The sequence below is a fragment of the Lacerta agilis genome, chromosome 1, assembly GCF_009819535.1.
Source record: "Lacerta agilis isolate rLacAgi1 chromosome 1, rLacAgi1.pri, whole genome shotgun sequence".
In the NCBI taxonomy this organism is placed as follows: Eukaryota; Metazoa; Chordata; class Lepidosauria; order Squamata; family Lacertidae; genus Lacerta; species Lacerta agilis.
In genome coordinates this window covers 101,556,678-101,574,187 of record NC_046312.1, presented here as the reverse complement: position 1 = coordinate 101,574,187, position 17,510 = coordinate 101,556,678, and the positions used below count along the sequence as shown (strand labels likewise).

Genomic DNA, 17,510 nt, shown 5'->3' with positions numbered 1-17,510 from the left:
TGGTGCTGACTAGCTTACTGTGGCTTTTCTGCACTCACTCAGCCCTGCATGTAAAATTCTATCAGCTCTCCATTCACCCCCCACCTCATAAAGCTCTGTGCTAAACCAGAGCCTCCTTCTGGAGGTCCTATAGTAATAAGTTTACACAGAACCTATCGGCTGCCATGGTTGGTTGGATGGTTAAGCTTAGAAGTGCTATTACATACTTGGATTCTACAGAAAGAAACACACACACACACACACACACACACACACACACACTGGACCCAGGCCCAGTTCTTCCATGGCCTCCATTTACTTATTTAATATTCATGGGAAAACTGTTTTCATTGGTCAAGTTACAACAGCACTCTGCATTTAAACAACAACAACCACCATCTAACAAACTCCAATGCAGCTCATTATCCCACAATGCATTAGGAAAAATATACTTTTATTAACATGTTTTATCTACAGTATCATTTTAACATGCAGATATAAATGCTCATAGATTGTTGTTGTTGTTGTTCAGTCGTTCAGTCGTGTCCGACTCTTCGTGACCCCATGGACCAGAGCACGCCAGGCACGCCTATCCTTCACTGCCTCTCGCAGTTTGGCCAAACTCATGTTAGTAGCTTCGAGAACACTGTCCAACCATCTCATCCTCTGTCGTCCCCTTCTCCTTGTGCCCTCCATCTTTCCCAACATCAGGGTCTTTTCCAGGGAGTCTTCTCTTCTCATGAGGTGGCCAAAGTACTGGAGCCTCAACTTCAGGATCTGTCCTTCTAGTGAGCACTCAGGGCTGATTTCTTTGAGAATGGATAGGTTTGATCTTCTTGCAGTCCATGGGACTCTCAAGAGTCTCCTCCAGCACCATAATTCAAAAGCATCAATTCTTCGGCGATCAGCCTTCTTTATGGTCCAGCTCATAGATTAGGTGCTTTTTAATAACCTGCTCCTTCTAATTGCCAAATAAAACAGCCTAGCACTATTCAACCTAGCCAAATAAAAGCTAATTATTCTAAAATTGTTTTAGCTGTTGCTTTTAATGGCCATCTTACTAAATCATCCTAGCATAATTTAACTGGGGCTGAAATACTACACAAGGAGCAAGTCTTATTGAAGTATATGAAGCCAAAATATATAGGTCTGGATGCAATTATGATGTCTGCATTTAAACTGAAAACCTTACTTACCAGTATGAAAGAAACAGACATTCAATATTCCCGGGCTTCATGTTAATAGAGAAAATGTTTCCATTTGTTCTGTACCAACTCTCTGCCAGGTCTCATTGGCAGTTACCATCATGTGTTAATTAAAATCGATATGAGAACATCACAGCCTTTGTTCTCACTGGATATTCTCATAAGCAAGCATGCCAGTCCATCAAAGACAGCTGGTGCCTCAGACCAACGTATTTTGAGGAAAATTCATATCCTATACCATTTATTGAACACTGAATCTGAAACTCTGGAGGGAGGAATAATTCAGGACCACACCTGCATCACTGTTCTGAGTGCTTTCACAGGGTGAGATTCACAATTTTCTCCAAACATGAATCTCTGGCTCAAATGTCAATCAATAAATCAGGGCACTGAATGTTAGATATTACTTACCGTAAATTTGCAATGAACAGAAATAACAAACAATTGATATTTCCCTCTGACACAAAATAAAATGTAGCTGTATACTCTCTGTTGAGCATAAATAGTCAAGTGAAAAAGACCTGTGTACATTCATGAAAAAATATATATTTCTGATACCTGTAGGTGGAAAGACGAAATAAAATATTATCTTTCTTGTGCGGTGCAGCAGGCCTTGCAGAGATCTGTTCCTCACTGCTCATATAGGCTTCATCGTGGCAGCACATGATATACATTATTTCAGCTCTAATGTCAACTGTCTACGCTAGTTTATGCTATAGCTTGGGAAACCTATTTTTAAAAGTGCATTACTGCCATAATTTCCAATGTTCATATAACTACCCATTTTTATTAGCCACCTTCTTCTACTAAAATATTGTTGTAAATGGAACCAGGAACAGCTACTTTAAAAATAGAATGCTATTCAAGAACATTTGAGTTGGGACTCTGCAGGATTAACTCCCTTCAGGACAGCTCTCAGACTGAGCATGTAAATACAGGGCAATGCTCATTTTGCTTTCTGGGCTCAAATGCACCACTTCTAAGGTTATCTAAAAGATTGTGCTCTCCCATGCAAGCCTGTCTGGGTTGTAAGAACTCTGAGAGAGCCCCTTCTTTCTGTTCCATCAACACCTGAAGTGTTTGGGTAGGAATTTGATAGGTGGTCTTCTCATTGATTGCCCTCAAATTCTGTATCTTCTTGCCAAGGAAGGCCCATCTAGACCTGAGATGACTTGAGGACAACTTTCACCCTTGGGCCAATCCTCCAAGGCCAGATACCAGTGGTGGGTGCAACCACACCACCTCTTGCATACACCCAGGCATAGAACACAAAGAGAAAGCTGTCTGGTCAGCTGAGGAGGGGAGGCTATTGTCTTCTTCCCATTCATCATCTGGGGCACTCTGCCCCTAACCCCCCTACACTCCTATTAAGAAAAAAGTCATTGTGTATAATCATAGCTGTCAAGTTCTCCCTTTTTTTAAGGGAAATTCCATTATGCCGAATAGGATTCCTCGCAAGAAAAGGGAAAACTTGACAGCTATGGTATAATCCAGGTTTCCAGAATGGAAAATTAACACCAATTTCTGTTGGTGAAATGAATATTCTGGGCTGAATACCAAGCAAAAGTCATTACAGCTGGCAAAGCTACAGCCAAGCTGAAGGGACAATTATTTAAGGGTCTCTGTTAATAAGGAAACACTTTACATTAACCAGCTACAGGAGTAGAAGAGACTGAAAATTCCTAATCTGGATGTTTATTTCTCAGTGCTATGAGTGATTTGATAAGTGTGGATATTCCTTGAAGTTATCTATTTCAATTATTACATTAATTGTCTTAGATGCTAAGATTAAGATCAATTTAAGTATCTTAATCAAAGGAAATTTTCACTTCCATTCTCTTCACTGCAGCCCCTATCCCCATTTTCCTAGAAAGTCTCTCCAGAGGATCAGTGGCCCTCCTGAACAAATCTGGGATGGGGTGAAGGGAGCTGCTGGAGAAGACAAGGGCCCAAGCTTGGGTGTGCCTCCATTCAATTTTGGATAATTCCCCACTCCAACTTCCACTAGCAACCCCTTGTGCTATAACCCACATTGTTCAAGACCCCACACCCAACTCTTAGAAGAGGGTGCAGAGAGAGAAGGGGTGGGAAACTTTCCTTCTGTGAACTTCATTAACATGTCACCATATCTTAGGTTCCAAGCCATATCAGCATATTAGGTTCCTCTATCTCAGCAGTTAAGAAACAAATGGGGATTGTTTCTGACACTATGTGGATAAAGATCCATAGCCCAGAAAAATATATATATATTAAGGAGAATAGAAAACAGAACATTGCTCTTGATCTTTGCTTATGTGGCATGACTTTAGCCTCAAGTTTCTTGCTTTGACGATGGCTGTAAGATGTGGGCATATTTTTGGTGCTTTTCAACTGTCAGTAGATATCAGAGCTTTAGTATGTATCTCTATCTTCAACATTCCCTCTGTTTTGTTTGCTTTATAGTGGCAGAAAACACTGGTATCCAGTGGAGACATTTCACTTAAAGGAGATCTTGACATGAGACACAAACACCCAATTGAATCTAGAGTGGGTGAGGTTATACCTCCTGGTCTTTCACTGCTTTCTTTTCATTTCTTGCTACCAAATGTTAGGGCAAAGAAAAGCTCTTAGGCGAGCTGCTGAATTTCATTTTTCTTCTGCTGCAAGTCAGAGATGATGCCTCTGATAATATATTTATTTTAGTAATTAATATCATATGTTTCCACTTGTGCTTTTTTCTTTCTCTCCTTCAAAGGCACGTTCTAAAGAGAGAGAATCCTTGGGGGTGGGGGGGAGGAAATCCACCCTGTCCATATTTCTCTAGCTTTACAGGTTTTCTTACTTCCAGAGAATGAACTGCAAAGCACCCAAGTCAAAGCTCACCAAGGCCATAGATTTTTAGGCAATCCCACTATCCTTCAGTCTCATTGCACGCTACTGCGATCCCGAAAATTTATATTGTTGTATGGGTAATGCCAGTGAAGCACTTTCAAATGTCTTAAAAACGCTATAGAACAGGTAGCTATTATATTAGGACTGATGAAAACAGCACATTTTGTTGTTGTTGAGAAATAGCTGTTGCTTCTCTGCGTGAAGAGGCTAGTTCATAGTAGCCTCTCTCCCCCCGCCCCACACTTTTGCATACTTGCATGTACAGAGGTATTAGACAGCGTGAACCGTCTTTCCCGTTTCAAGCTTTTCAGCACAACTGCTCAAATGCTCACGATGTGGGATTCGATCCAGACATAACGATGCTAAACCACAGAAATCAACGGGACTTAAAACAGTCTTGATTAAGTGAAACCCTGTTGCTTTAATAGGCCTGCTCCATCCACTGCACCATTCTCAGCAAATGATTTTGCAGGGGACTTAAGAGACTGGGGAATGTATAAGCAGAGCCCTGCTGGAGAGGAGAAAACTTTGCTGTGGAAGGATGGCCTCTTTTTCGCCTACATTGCCAGCTGTGGTGGCAACAATGAAAAACAGAAAACTAATGCACTCGGAAATGCTCATTCAGAAGCAGCAGCGACCTCAGGGGAGCAGTGGTAGGGTACAGAGGGTGTGTTGCCTTCAGTAACTTGATCAACAGACATTAGGCAAGAGGTGCTTCTGGCATTCTATACGGCAATAAATAAATGTGCTTCCCCAAGTAGAAAAATACTGCACTTTGGTTGCTCAGAAATTACAGTATCGGTGCAACAAAAAGTGCTGCCTTGGAGGTAGACCCGCAGGGAGTGCAGAACAAAAAGGGAAGCAATTAATACATTGTTGTTGTTGTCGCCACCGCTGCTTTTCTGACTCTGCAGTGAGGTTGTGAACGTTACAGCACAAATGGGGAAGGTGTGGGTGATTGGCATATAGTGCAGTCCTATGCATGTTAAACATTTGTCTTGTATGAAGACCGTACACTAGAGTCAACTGCACAGAGACCAGTTTTTTTTTTTTTTTTGTAGGCCATAATAAAGATCACTCGAGACAGTGGGTTGCTTTGACAAACACATTAGCTTTGAAAAGAGGCTCTCTAACAACTACACATACCTGAGGAAGGAATATCTGGGAAGGTGCGATTTACAATTTCTTTTGGGACTTCAGCCAGATTAGAATGCTGGAGATGGCCTGAACTAGGCTAGCAAACCAGAAACAAATCTTTGGGAAGGTTTAAATAAATAAATAAAACCTTCCCCTTGATGGCGGTGACATGGGCCTCAGAACAGGCCAAAGCGAAAGCCTTAAAATTCCATACCAATAAAACTAATATGATGGAATACTAGCCAATAAAAGCTAAAAGACAACAGTGTACATTTTGTGGTTTATTTATAACTAACCACAAGCTATGGGGAATTCCTACTTTAAATTCCTGTCTTATTTTTTAAAATCAACCCCCCCACCACCACCAGCACCGCTGCCAACACACACACAAATATAGAAGTAAGTATCAGCATATTAGATATAATGAGATAACCCGCATCTCAGACACTGAAAGTTCCTCTAGCTGGAACCATTCATGAGTGACATGTGGTCCACCTTCATTATAACACATGGCAAGCAGTGCAAGGGAGCCTGCTACCATGTACAGGTACTAGTCAGCTTTTTAAATTCTATTTTCTGGGCATAGCTTTTACACCCACGACTTACGAGATTTTCCGGCTTGAAGCCTCACCAGCAGTGTGTAAACTGAAGCCACTCCAGAGGCAGTTGGGTGAAAAGCAGCTCTGGCGGCGTTTGAACTGAAGTTGTTCAGGCAGACAAACCATTCTGATGGCATTTTGAGGCATGGATGAGCATGGAGGAGAAAAGGAGAACAAGGCAAGTGAGGAAGAAGAAGAAGAAGAAGAAAAAGATGCCGTAGGGAAAGGAAAGGAAAGCACAGGAGAAGCTGTTGGCACAGAGTGAAGAGAAGGTGTATACAATGTGGGCGGCGCATATGAAAAAGGAGATGCAGAGGAGGAGAGAAAGAAAATGTAAGCAATGTGTAATGCACACCTGTATTTCTGCTACAACTATCTCCCAATGGGGGTTCAAGGAAGAACACAACCAAAATCCATCTACTACTGATTTATGAAGTTTTAAAAGCCCTGCTTTCTTAAATGGATCTACAGTGTACAAACTGTGCAAGAACCGCGACTGCATAGCTCTTCCTGGGTATCACCCTATAAGCAATTGCCTCGCCCCTGTCTAGAAAGCATTCAAATTATTTGGCCCAGTGGAGATGTTTTTAATATTACCTTCTCTCTTCTGCTTTTTCCAGATCAAAAACTAGCCCTAACAATTTGATCTTCCTTCTCGGCACTCTTCATTCCAGCTGCATGGATCTCTTTTGCAAATTATCAGTCCTCTGATTCTCTCCAAGCTTCTGAAGCCTGAATCAATGGCATGGGCTAAATCTGTTCTAAGTCCGCTGGTGCAGCCTGACTGTTTAATGTCGAAGTTCCAAGAAAAGGAGTTAAAGAGCCTGCATAAAATTCTAAACCCTTAGTGATTTGAAAGCTTCTTTACTTTTGATGTCAGCCAGCAATATTCAAAAAGGAGCAGTGAACTTAAATCAATTTGATATTTACTATCAATAGCCACCTTAAGACTGATACTGTACTTGCATTGAATAAAAAAAAACAGGCTGCATTTGAGGTAAATCATTAGGGAAATTAGCTTGTGCATGCGCAATTCCTGCTGATCAGGCATTCACTATTTCCAAGTGATGTTGAAGAAAAGCAACTATGCAATGGCGGCATAGTTTTTCCATATAGATAATTCTACATGGTATTAGAGGGAATAGTAAGTGCTAAAGGAAATAGTACTAGAGGGAATATCCCACCACAGATAGATACTAAGCAAGAGATACTACACGGTAACCACAGAACAATAAGCAGCGGTGAAGAAGCTGTTTCAGAGGAGCTGAACTAGGGACCCTGAGCGGATCTTGGCCTACTTGGTGGTGGCCCTCAGCAATGCCTCGCCTTGACCTTAGGTTGCGCTGACACCAGCAGGAGCAGCTCCCCAAAAGCAAAGAGCATAGGCATACACAGAAGGGAGAGTTGGTGAAGAGAGGGCTGAAAGAGAGAGAGTTTCTAGTGCACAAGTTGGATGGGAGAGAAGGGGAAAGGAAGATGAAATGGATGATGGGCTGACAGACTGATTCCTCAAGTGTGAGGGAAGGAAGAGAACGAAGGGGAAGGAAGGGGTGGAAGGAGATGAGAAGTGCCTGAGGCTGCTTCTCTGCAGTCTAGTCCCTCTGCTCTGCACTCATGCCCAAACAGTCCTCCTTTCTTTCCACCCACTATCCTTTTGAGCCAGAGAGCTTCTCTTCTCCCTTCTGAGGGGAAAAGGTCATAGGGAGTGTTGTAGGAAATGAGAAAGTGCCAAGAGGTTACATTTAAATAAATAACAATTTGGAAGGGCAATCTACCATTAAACAGAGTGACATAGCCACTTCACAAAACAGATTCAGAGTGTCATGAAAGGGTAGCAAACTGGTAGTTATTCAATTTAATACTGTTCTTATTTTTACTACCAAGGACGGAGAGAGGTGCTTCCAAGATTTTCTGCCTCAGGAGTCAAAATAAATTGACTGGTTTTAGATACTGTTGGGAGGATCCACCTAATGGGCTTCCACTCCTCCAGCTCCTCCGTATAGTAAATATCACAAGTAATGGGTTTGGCATGTAATAGTTCAAAGATCTTGCCAGCCTTGGTCAAATTAGTTCTGAGTATTTATTTATGCTTTGGTATATCCATGCCAAAGGGTAGTAAGAGCTCTCCAAAAGGCTGTTTGCTGTAGAAATGTAACCAGATGACTCTTCAGTGTGGAAGGACTTCGCAGTTCAACTCTACAGGTGTCTACTCTGAAGGAAACCTCATTGAGTTCAGAAGTAACATGTTAAGCGGGTATGGGACAACAGCCTTATCGCTCTGTTAATTTCACAACACCAAGGAAAAGGCACTCCTAGGGGCATGTTAATTATTAGCCAAGCAATCACCTGCAAAAAACAACAACAACACCACAAGCATACTACAAACTCAGCCCACTACAATATAAATAATTAGCTTCCTCAGATAATGTTTAATTTAATTTTGATGAAGTAGTCATCAAAATATGTAAACTGTATAATGAGGGTTGGTGTCAATCTCAAAATATGTAATATTCAACTGAATTCTCCCCTTCATGAAGCCACAATCTTGTTCCCTGGAGCCACCTTGGTTTCTTACCGTAGTGTAGAATGCCTGCTAGAGCGGGTAATGCTATTGCCAACGGGAGAGGGGAGGTTACTTCCTCGATGGAGGTCTTCAATGGATCGACTCCAAGGCTTAGATTTATCCATTGAGTTTTCCATGCTGTTTTCCAAGCTTTCAAAGTCAAATCTAAACGGAAATGAACATTTCAATGCAGGTTTGCAAAACACAAAAAGAGAAAAGAGAAAGTAAGCAAGAAGAGAGAGACGTAGACAACTTTTTCCTTCCTGCTGCTGAACATCTGCAGATTTATTCTGTCCCAGCAGATTACAGTCAATGATACAGTGACAGAGCGCACTGGAACGTTATTTCCCCTTGAGCTAAAAACAAAGTGCTACTTTCACAGTAAATTTGGATCTTGAGAAACAGGGAGAGGGCCATCGTGCAGTTAGAACTGAGAAAGAATCTTACAACCTTATCCAGATTTTCCAACTTCAAAACTGTTTGATTTGTTGGAGGAAAACAAATCTCCGGGGCTCTCTTCATATTTTTTTTTTAATCAATTAGCTTTGCTTTCTAATTTAGTTTCAAATCTTAATATGCAGCTGAGTCTTTATCCCTGTATAATGGCCAAGACCAAACTCCAAACATATGCAATGCATTCAATGTAATCATTTCTGCTCTTCCTTTGTTTTGTTTTTTCCCCAGCCCTTACTCAATGCACTGCTCTTTGAAAGCAGAGCCATCTCTTCCCTTCTTATATGCTCTGAGGTTATTCTCCATGCATGCCATGTTAGGGAAGAGTAAACGATGAGTAAAACGCCTTGCTCTTGGTTCAATATGGGAGGTGAAAGTCTTTAAAGCAAGCACTTCTTTTCTTGCAACGTGCCTCTCCCCCCAAATCAGTAATGTCCTGCCATTAACTTTGTTCCAGTTCAAACAAAACAACTGTCTCTACCAAGCACCTTTGTCTGTATATGTCCTAAAAATCAAATCAAAATTCTCTTCGTCTTAAGAACCTGAGGCCCTGAACCAGGAGAACTGCAAATAAAGCAGAAACTTGTTTGCCAGTTGCTGAATTCATGATCCTTTGAAGTGGAGATGGGAAATCTGTAAGCCCTCCAGATGCTGTTGGGCTGCAGCTCCCATCAGCCCTAGTCTGCTGAGCCAATGGTCCGGGATGCTGGGAGTTGTAGTCCAGCAGCATCCAGAGTGCCCCAGGCTCCCCATCACTGCTTCAGAACATTCAGGGCTGGACAGCACAGAGGCAAAACAGGAGACTGAAGCAGAGTTCAGGCCATCTTCCTCTCCTCTGCTTCCCCAGTAGATCAGCACTGCAAGGGGATTTCACATGGGGAGCTAACAGCATGTAGCTCCATAAGACTCCTCTCACTTCCCATTTTCTGCCCAGTACTAGCAATCATACCACTGCCATCATCTTACTGTATCTATTCTCATGGCTAATTCAAATACTTTGAGAGTGGCAAGAAGAAGCTTGACTGCAAAGTGGTTCTACTTTCTGCAGTTCTGCCATAGCATACCAAGTGGAACTCATTGGTCTCAGCCATGGCGAGACTGCGAGCCCACTGCATCTTAAGATATGAAATCTCACTTGGGGAAATTAGTGCAATAAAAGCTTTGGAGAGGGCCCATTGCTCAGCAGAGCAGATGTGTTGCATATAGAAAACCCTTGGTTCAAAACACTTGGCATCTCTTGTTAAAAGGTTTCAGGTAGCAGGTGATGGGGAAAACCTCTGGACAACTAATGCAAGACTTGACAATACTGGGCAAAAGTGCTTCCTGTGTCCCACACAGGTCTACGGTTCACTTGTGCTTTTGCTTTCACTGCTTCCATGGAACATTCGAATGGGTAAGTTCTGAAGGTATGGAACTATCTACTTTGGGCAAGGATGCAGAAGGCCGAACTCATCTCAGCATAGATGAACAAACAAGCGCAGTATCCGGTGTTTCCTATATGCTGCTGATACAACATACTGAGACAAGCAGTGCATTGTGTAACCCCCACAAAGAGGAGATTTCTAGCAGCAATCTTTGGAAGACCATCAATTGCTAGAACGATAAACTATTGCACTAAAGGGTGTTCATCCTTTAGTGCACTGTGATGCACTAGCAAGGCCAAAACAGCAAATCACTCTACACTGTAATGTTTTGCTTTGCGTAAGCCGGGTCTTACTTACGTGACTGCATACTGTGCAAAAGACAAATACTCTACCAAAACATCCAAGCCTTTGTTTTCTTCATTCAAAAACTCCCTGACCCACCTGTTAGGGAAAACCATTAGAGATCAGCATATTTGTACTTGCGCAAGCAAGTCTGCACACACACACACACACAAAAAAAGAACCCAGTAATTACAGGATAAAAGAAACACATTTTGCAAAAGCTAGTAATTTCACTCCCAGAAACTTTTCAGCATGGAATGTAACGGTGTCACCAAATCACAAGGCCACTGCACATGCTCAGAGCCAACCCTACCATTAGGCAAGGTAAAATAGTCAAGATTTTATGGTTATCATTAGAGGTCAGCACAATTACTAGGTATTTCATTTATTTTAATTTAACCAGCTTGGCGGGGTGGGGGAAAGCAAGCATCATTTGGGCTTTCTGCCATCTCTATGTAAATGTGATGCTAAGGATATTTTATCGTTTTGAAAAACCTGGAAATGCACTAACAGAGAAAGTTGGTCAACAGTAACACGTCGGCAAAACCCAAGCCAATATGTTAACTGGACTATAACCCCAAACCTCAAAAAACAAATGAGTTTTTGAACTTTCAATGGTCTTTCTGCATGGATAACTGGACCTGAGCCAAAGCAACCACATCAGTGATTCCTACTTTGTATGTACTGATTTATTTTAATGCAGTATTCTTTTTTATCAGGCTGTACACTGCCCTAGTATATACTACATGAACAGCAGTATAGAATCTTTCAAAATGGATTTTCATTTGACATAGATTAGGCAGAGGCCTTCTTATTGGGTACCCTGCCTCAGACTGGGAACTATGGGAAATTGGCTGAGGGGTGGGGGTGGGGAGAGAGAAGAAAGAAAAGGCTGGGGAGAATACTGATTGCCCAAAGTCTGTGTTTATTTCACAGCAAGTGATTTAGGCTGTAATCACATACAGCCTAAATGGGGGTGCCCATTTATACTTTTTAAGTAGACAGGTATAGGATTGAGCTATCAGTCACAGTTTTAAGAAGCAATGCTCTCGATGGATGGGACCAGGAGCACATGGTACGGATGACATTTCACCACATATGGAAGGAAGCCATTTTCTGTCTCAAAGGATTCATGTGTACAGGTACGGATAGCTGCACACAACCAATTAGCTCAAGCTAATAGTCACATTGACACACACAAAAGAATTTCACAGCAGCCACTGACTTCAAAGTCCTAATGAACTTAGCAGAAATAGTCTCTCACTTCAGTCACAGCTAACATCTGGCAAGACATTAGTGTAAGTCATAAATTTCGCTTGGCATTTTTAAAAAGTTAACTCTCGGGCAAGCTTCCATTAAAGAAAAGAAAAAAATATGATATACTGACAACTTCTACTGCATATTTGGTTTGGGAAATATTACTGAAGTTTGACATTCAGCTGATGACAAAACTGCTACAATTGCTTACAGACTTCATTGGCATGTCATCTCAAAGATATTGCCTAAACATTGGCTGCTATGCCAACTATGTATTAGCAATGTTGGCCTAGCTTTGGTATTTCATGGTCAATTTCACTTCAAACGGGCTTTGCAAAAGGTGGGGGAGGGAGGGGGAGAAAGAGAGAGAAAGAGAGCCAGAACTTCTAACAAAAATAGTTTGTGAAAGATCGGGGGGGGGGGGGACGTGTTCCAACACACTTAAAATGCAGCTCTCTTTTGAAGCAAGACTGCAGTTGTTGAATTGTGTTTCTCTAAATTCTCATTGCCTGAGCAGCACAACACTTATGCAAAACCAGGCCACATCACAAAGTCACAGTGCCTTGAAGGAAAGAAAAATATGCCAGAGTTGTTGTTGTTTAGTCTTGCCCGACTCTTCGTGACACCATGGACCAGAGCACGCCAGGCACTCCTGTCTTCCACTGCCTCCCGCAGTTTGGTCAGACTCATGTTGGTAGCTTCAAGAACACTGTCCAACCAGAGTAGTGGTTTTCAAATTGTGTTCTAGGGAACCCTGAGGGTTCTGAAAGCCTTCTCAGGGTTCCCAAAGGAAAGATGTGTAATGGTGGTCGAGGTATATTGTTATTGTTGTTTTTCTCTGCCTTTTAAAATGTTTTATAGATTATTTTTCTTAATTTTTCTTTTCTTTTTACTTTAACTCTTTGTAATATTATTCATAAAATAATTGAATTTTTTAAAATGAAATGAAACCAAGGCACTCAGGAAAAAACATTTTTACCCACCGTGAGTGATGATGATTTATTAAATTTCTATACCACCTTGAATCAGAGTATCACAGGGCAGTTTACAATATAAAAACATAAAAATACATACCATAGTAACAAACAAAAACAATAGCTCCCCCAATAATAATGCCACAGAAAGTTTCATTAGCCAAAGGCCTTTGAGAAGAGGGATGCTTTCACCTGGTGTCTAAAGATATGTAGAGAAGGTGCCAGGTGAGTCTCTCTGGGGAGAGCATTCCACAAGCAGAGAGCCGCTGTAGGAAAGACCTGTTCTTATGTTGTTCCTTTCTGGACCTCTCACAGAGGAGGCATACGAAGAAGGGCCTCAGATCATGATTACAGGGTCTAGGTCTGACATATTCATGAGATAATTCAGTTGATGTGTTACAATGAGGCTCCACAGGCCTGGCCAGTACTTTATATGTACTGTGCATGCTCTGGAATATGTCCCAGAATGCTCTGTAACACAAGGGAGTCAATGGCAGATATTTAGGAGTACCTCAGCAGGTAAGCCAATGAGGAAAGGGTTCCGATAGGAAAGCTTGAAAACCCACAGTCATAATACTATTTGAACCATGGTTCCATTTGAGCCATGAAGATACACAGCTGGCCCAAGGAAGCTTTAGACAGGTTGCGATAAATGTCTTTTGCCCAAACATCAACAAAGGTAAAATAAAATAAAATAATTCTTACCCAATGTGATTGGTTCTTAAAGAAATTTCTAGTTCTCGTAATACTTGTGTAGATTCTTGAACTCTTCTCCTAAATTTCTATAATTTGCAAGGAGAGAAAACAATGCCTGAGTGTGATATCTGAGTGTAGATGGTATATGAAACCTTCACACTCCCATGACATGGAGAATACATAAGACATTAAGATGCACATTAAGTTTAAATTCTGAAGAATTACACTACTAATCAGACAGCCAGTAGAGTGTGTGTGCGCGCGCGCACGTGCACACACACACACACACACACGCATACCCCCCAATTTCTAGTACAAATAAACTTATAGTATATGAAATACATTTATAAATCAAAATCTATCTTTTACACAACACTTTCCCCAAAGCTATCCAATATTTCATCCTGACTATTACCCATACAGTATAAGAGAGAAGGTTACAGTTACATTTAGATACACATTTCACTGCATAGTCTGCACACACACGGCAAATGTGTTTTTATTGTGCTCTCTCCCTCTCTCCCTCCAATCCACCTGGAGTAGGACAAGCTTAAGTGACAGAACAGTGCCCAGAAGCCATGATGAGTTGGATGAGGACCAACAAGCTGAGACTGAATCCTGATAAGGCTGGGTTGCTGTGGACAGTTAGTTCCCAAATCCAGAAATTAAGAGAGACAGCCTGTTCTAGAAGGGGCAGAACTCCCCTTGAAGGAGCAGGTGCATAAACTGGAGGTTCTCCTTGAATCTCTGCTGACCCTAGAGGCCCTGGTGCACCTCCAGCTGCTTCCTCAGCTATGGCCTCAGTAATCCACGCTCCAATAACCTCACAACTGGATAACTGCTCTATATGAGTAACCCTTGCAAATGTTCTGGAAGCTCCAGCTAGTGCAGAATTAAACTTCCAGGTTGCTATCTGGGTCATAGCTGTCAACCTTCCCTTTTTTGCAGTGGGAACGGTGCTGGAATAAGGGAATTTCCCGCAAAAAAGGGTAAGTTGACAGCTATGATCTGGGTAACAACAATGTAGGATTCATGTAACACCAATCCCTAAAGCACAACACTGCCTGCCTGTGTGCTACTGGGTCTAAACTAGATTTTAACTTGCAGCCTACAGGTGCTGAGATCTGCAACCCATAAACCTTGTGCCAAACGACTTTCATTTCAACTTATGCCAGAAGTCCACTGGGTTTGTAATACCCATCAATTCTTTGCCCACTGACCTGCAAAGACATCCTTCAATGCCCAACCAGCCATGCAACTATAAAATGAAATATAAACTTTTCACTTAAAAAAAAATATGCAAGGAAGACACACTCTTCTGAACCCTGATGGGACCTGCCTTTTGATATAAAAGAATGCACCACTTATTCCATCATGTCAGCAGAATCAGGTGGTGAAGTTTTGACTAGACATTTCCTGGGTACAGGTCTTGCTTGCTTGCATTTATATAGCACTTAATGCCCTAAGTCTCGAAGCAGCGTACATAAAAATTACAAAGGTTATCTTTGGGGGAAAGGAGACAAAGATGTGGGACAGAAGTATGCATGTTTGAATGCTTCTGTTAAAAATACAAACCACCTTGCACATATGGCATTAACAAGTCTAGAGGAAGGCTTAAGTGAGCCCTTCTCCCAAAAATGTCCCCCAGCATGCAAGCTTTCCATATTTTCAAATGTGCAGGGCTGAGGGTCAGTGCATAGAAGAGGTAGGAAGCATTTAAAAAAAAAACAACATTAACACCTTCACCCCCTCATCTCCAACATTTTTTTTTTTTTTTGCACTCCAGACATTGCTGAACTACAATTCCCATCATCACTGACAATTGGCAGTGCTTGGTTTTGGTTTTGAAGGAGCTGCAGTTCAGCAACATCCAGAAGGCCAAAAGTTCCCCACACCTGGTTAACTGCTTCATTTGGCTGATTTTACATACTACTCCTAAATGAAAATGGAGGGAGGGGAATCAAACATTTACAAAATAAAATCTCTTACCTTCCTAGTTACAGCTGGATCAAGATAGCCTTTTAATTTCTGGATATATGTGTGTGGAGGATTCTTGACTTGAAATCTTTCCTGTAGGCGAGAAGAATAATGGTTAGGCATCCAAACAGTTACTACATATGTATTATAGCTAGATACTATAACTGAATGTGCCATTCTTCACTTGCTGTTTTCATTTAATTAATATTTTATCTTCAGTTTCTTTAGGTGTCAGAAACTGGAAGAAAGGCCCCAGAGTCCAAATGCTCTGGAAAAATTAAATATGTCATAATTAAAAATGAGCCACAGTTATGCAAGTTAACAGCTCTGTCACCTCCTCCTGTTTCAATTAATACCATAGGATAATTATGTGTGCCGTGAAAAAGCTTTGCATGAGAAAGAGAGGTTTCTGCTACCAACTTCAACATACAAGCTCTGAGTTCATTTTTTGTCTTCTTCCTTCCTTCCTTCCTTCCTTCCTTCCTTCCCCCCTTCCTTCTTTTTCAACACCTCGTTGTGCTTTACAACTTGCTACTGGCTTTGCAGGGTAAACTAAACTATGAGAATATTATGTATAGGACAGTAAGAGAAAAGGAAATGGCAAATGCTACTAATAAACAAAAACTATTAAATCTGTTTAATTTATCACTGTAGCCAATCTGGAAATACAATGAAAATCATTGACAGAAAGCAAGTATTTGCCATGATCATGTCTTGTACAAGCCAGCAATGGACAGATTACTCTATTTCTGGTCCATTTCAGTTCCGCATGTTCACGAGTCTGCAGTGTTCGAAACTCCCATTGTTCTAGGTGCATTTTGTGACAAGGAATTTCATTAGCGCAAGCAGTTTCTGAGCTCTGGGCCCAGTAATGCGCCTAACATTTCAGATTAAAACTGCAGAGTGGAAGGAAAGGAGGACCTTTTTCTGCCCCCCACTTCCAGCCACTCTCTGAAGACTGAAGAAGAGACCCTCTTAAGAATATTAGAGGGGTGGGCAGGGGAAGGACTAGACCATGTGAAAAATGAATATAAGATTTTAGCTGCAGTTCATTTATTTTCAGCTTTGTATTCTTGTTATTAAAAAAGTGCACATAAACATTCTGTTGTTGCACCCATAACCTAGATTTAAGGTGACATTTAGCTCCTAGCTTTCATATCTCAGTTTCCAACACTGTGAGTCTGTTCAATCCCATTTTCACATTAAACTGTTAATTCTTTTTCGACTGTATAAAATTCCTATTTAATATTACCTAATTACATAATACATCACAAGATAAATACGATTTCAATGCATGTTTCATCTCAATGTATGTATTTCTACATATATTTTATTCAAGAATATGCAATTATTCTTTTGCACATTTTCGTATGGTTCTCACAGTTTAAAAAAGAAAAAGGGTATTGCAAAATTCAGATATGCAGGGGAAATGGATAACTATGGTCTGATTCATGTGCAGATTAGATCAGGTCACTTAGTAATAAGGACCAAACAAAATTTTCCTCCACCTCTAATCCTTCCTCCAATTTACATAACCACTGGAATGAGTACCTTCTGATAAGAGTAACTAGCAACCTTTTTTTAAAATGAGACTTTTGGAAAGAGAGTTTAGAAGCACACAGGAGGGCAATTAACCATTTCCGTGCTGAATACTGCCCTTTTTGTTCATATGCTAATCTCATAACTGCATAGTGTGACTATGATTCCAGCACTATGTGTTGCTTTGGTACAGCATATTGTTATATTTTTAAAGTGTCTGCTTATCTTCTGTAAATATGGATTAAATTCATAAAGATGAATTATAATACCACACACCACTTTATGTCAACAACAAATCCTTCACATTAATATGCTTATCATATTCATATCTACCAAATATCAACACCCAGTGAATGCTAAATACTGATAACCATATCCTGAAGACTGAAACAGACGGATCCATTGTTTCCTTAAAGCAGTGGTTCACAAATTACACAGTGTTTAATATCCACTTATGACTGAGCCTGTTGGCATACTTTATAACTTCCATCCCTTTTCCTTTGTCACATCATTCCACCTTTATGCCTCCATGAATAGTCCCATGCATCCTAATA

At 41.0% G+C, this 17,510-nt stretch overlaps 1 protein-coding gene across 1 annotated transcript in view; it reads right to left on the bottom strand.

Moving 5' to 3' along the window:
• FMNL2 (formin like 2) overlaps positions 1–17,510 on the bottom strand; it is a 78,397-nt gene that overhangs the window by 47,274 nt on the left and 13,613 nt on the right. Inside the window, exons 2-5 of the mRNA XM_033165101.1 lie at positions 15,430–15,510; positions 13,450–13,526; positions 10,529–10,612; positions 8,367–8,519 (exon numbers count right to left, since the gene is read on the bottom strand). Coding sequence (XP_033020992.1) covers positions 8,367–8,519; positions 10,529–10,612; positions 13,450–13,526; positions 15,430–15,510 — 395 coding nt within the window. The remainder of the gene's footprint in view (positions 1–8,366; positions 8,520–10,528; positions 10,613–13,449; positions 13,527–15,429; positions 15,511–17,510) is intronic.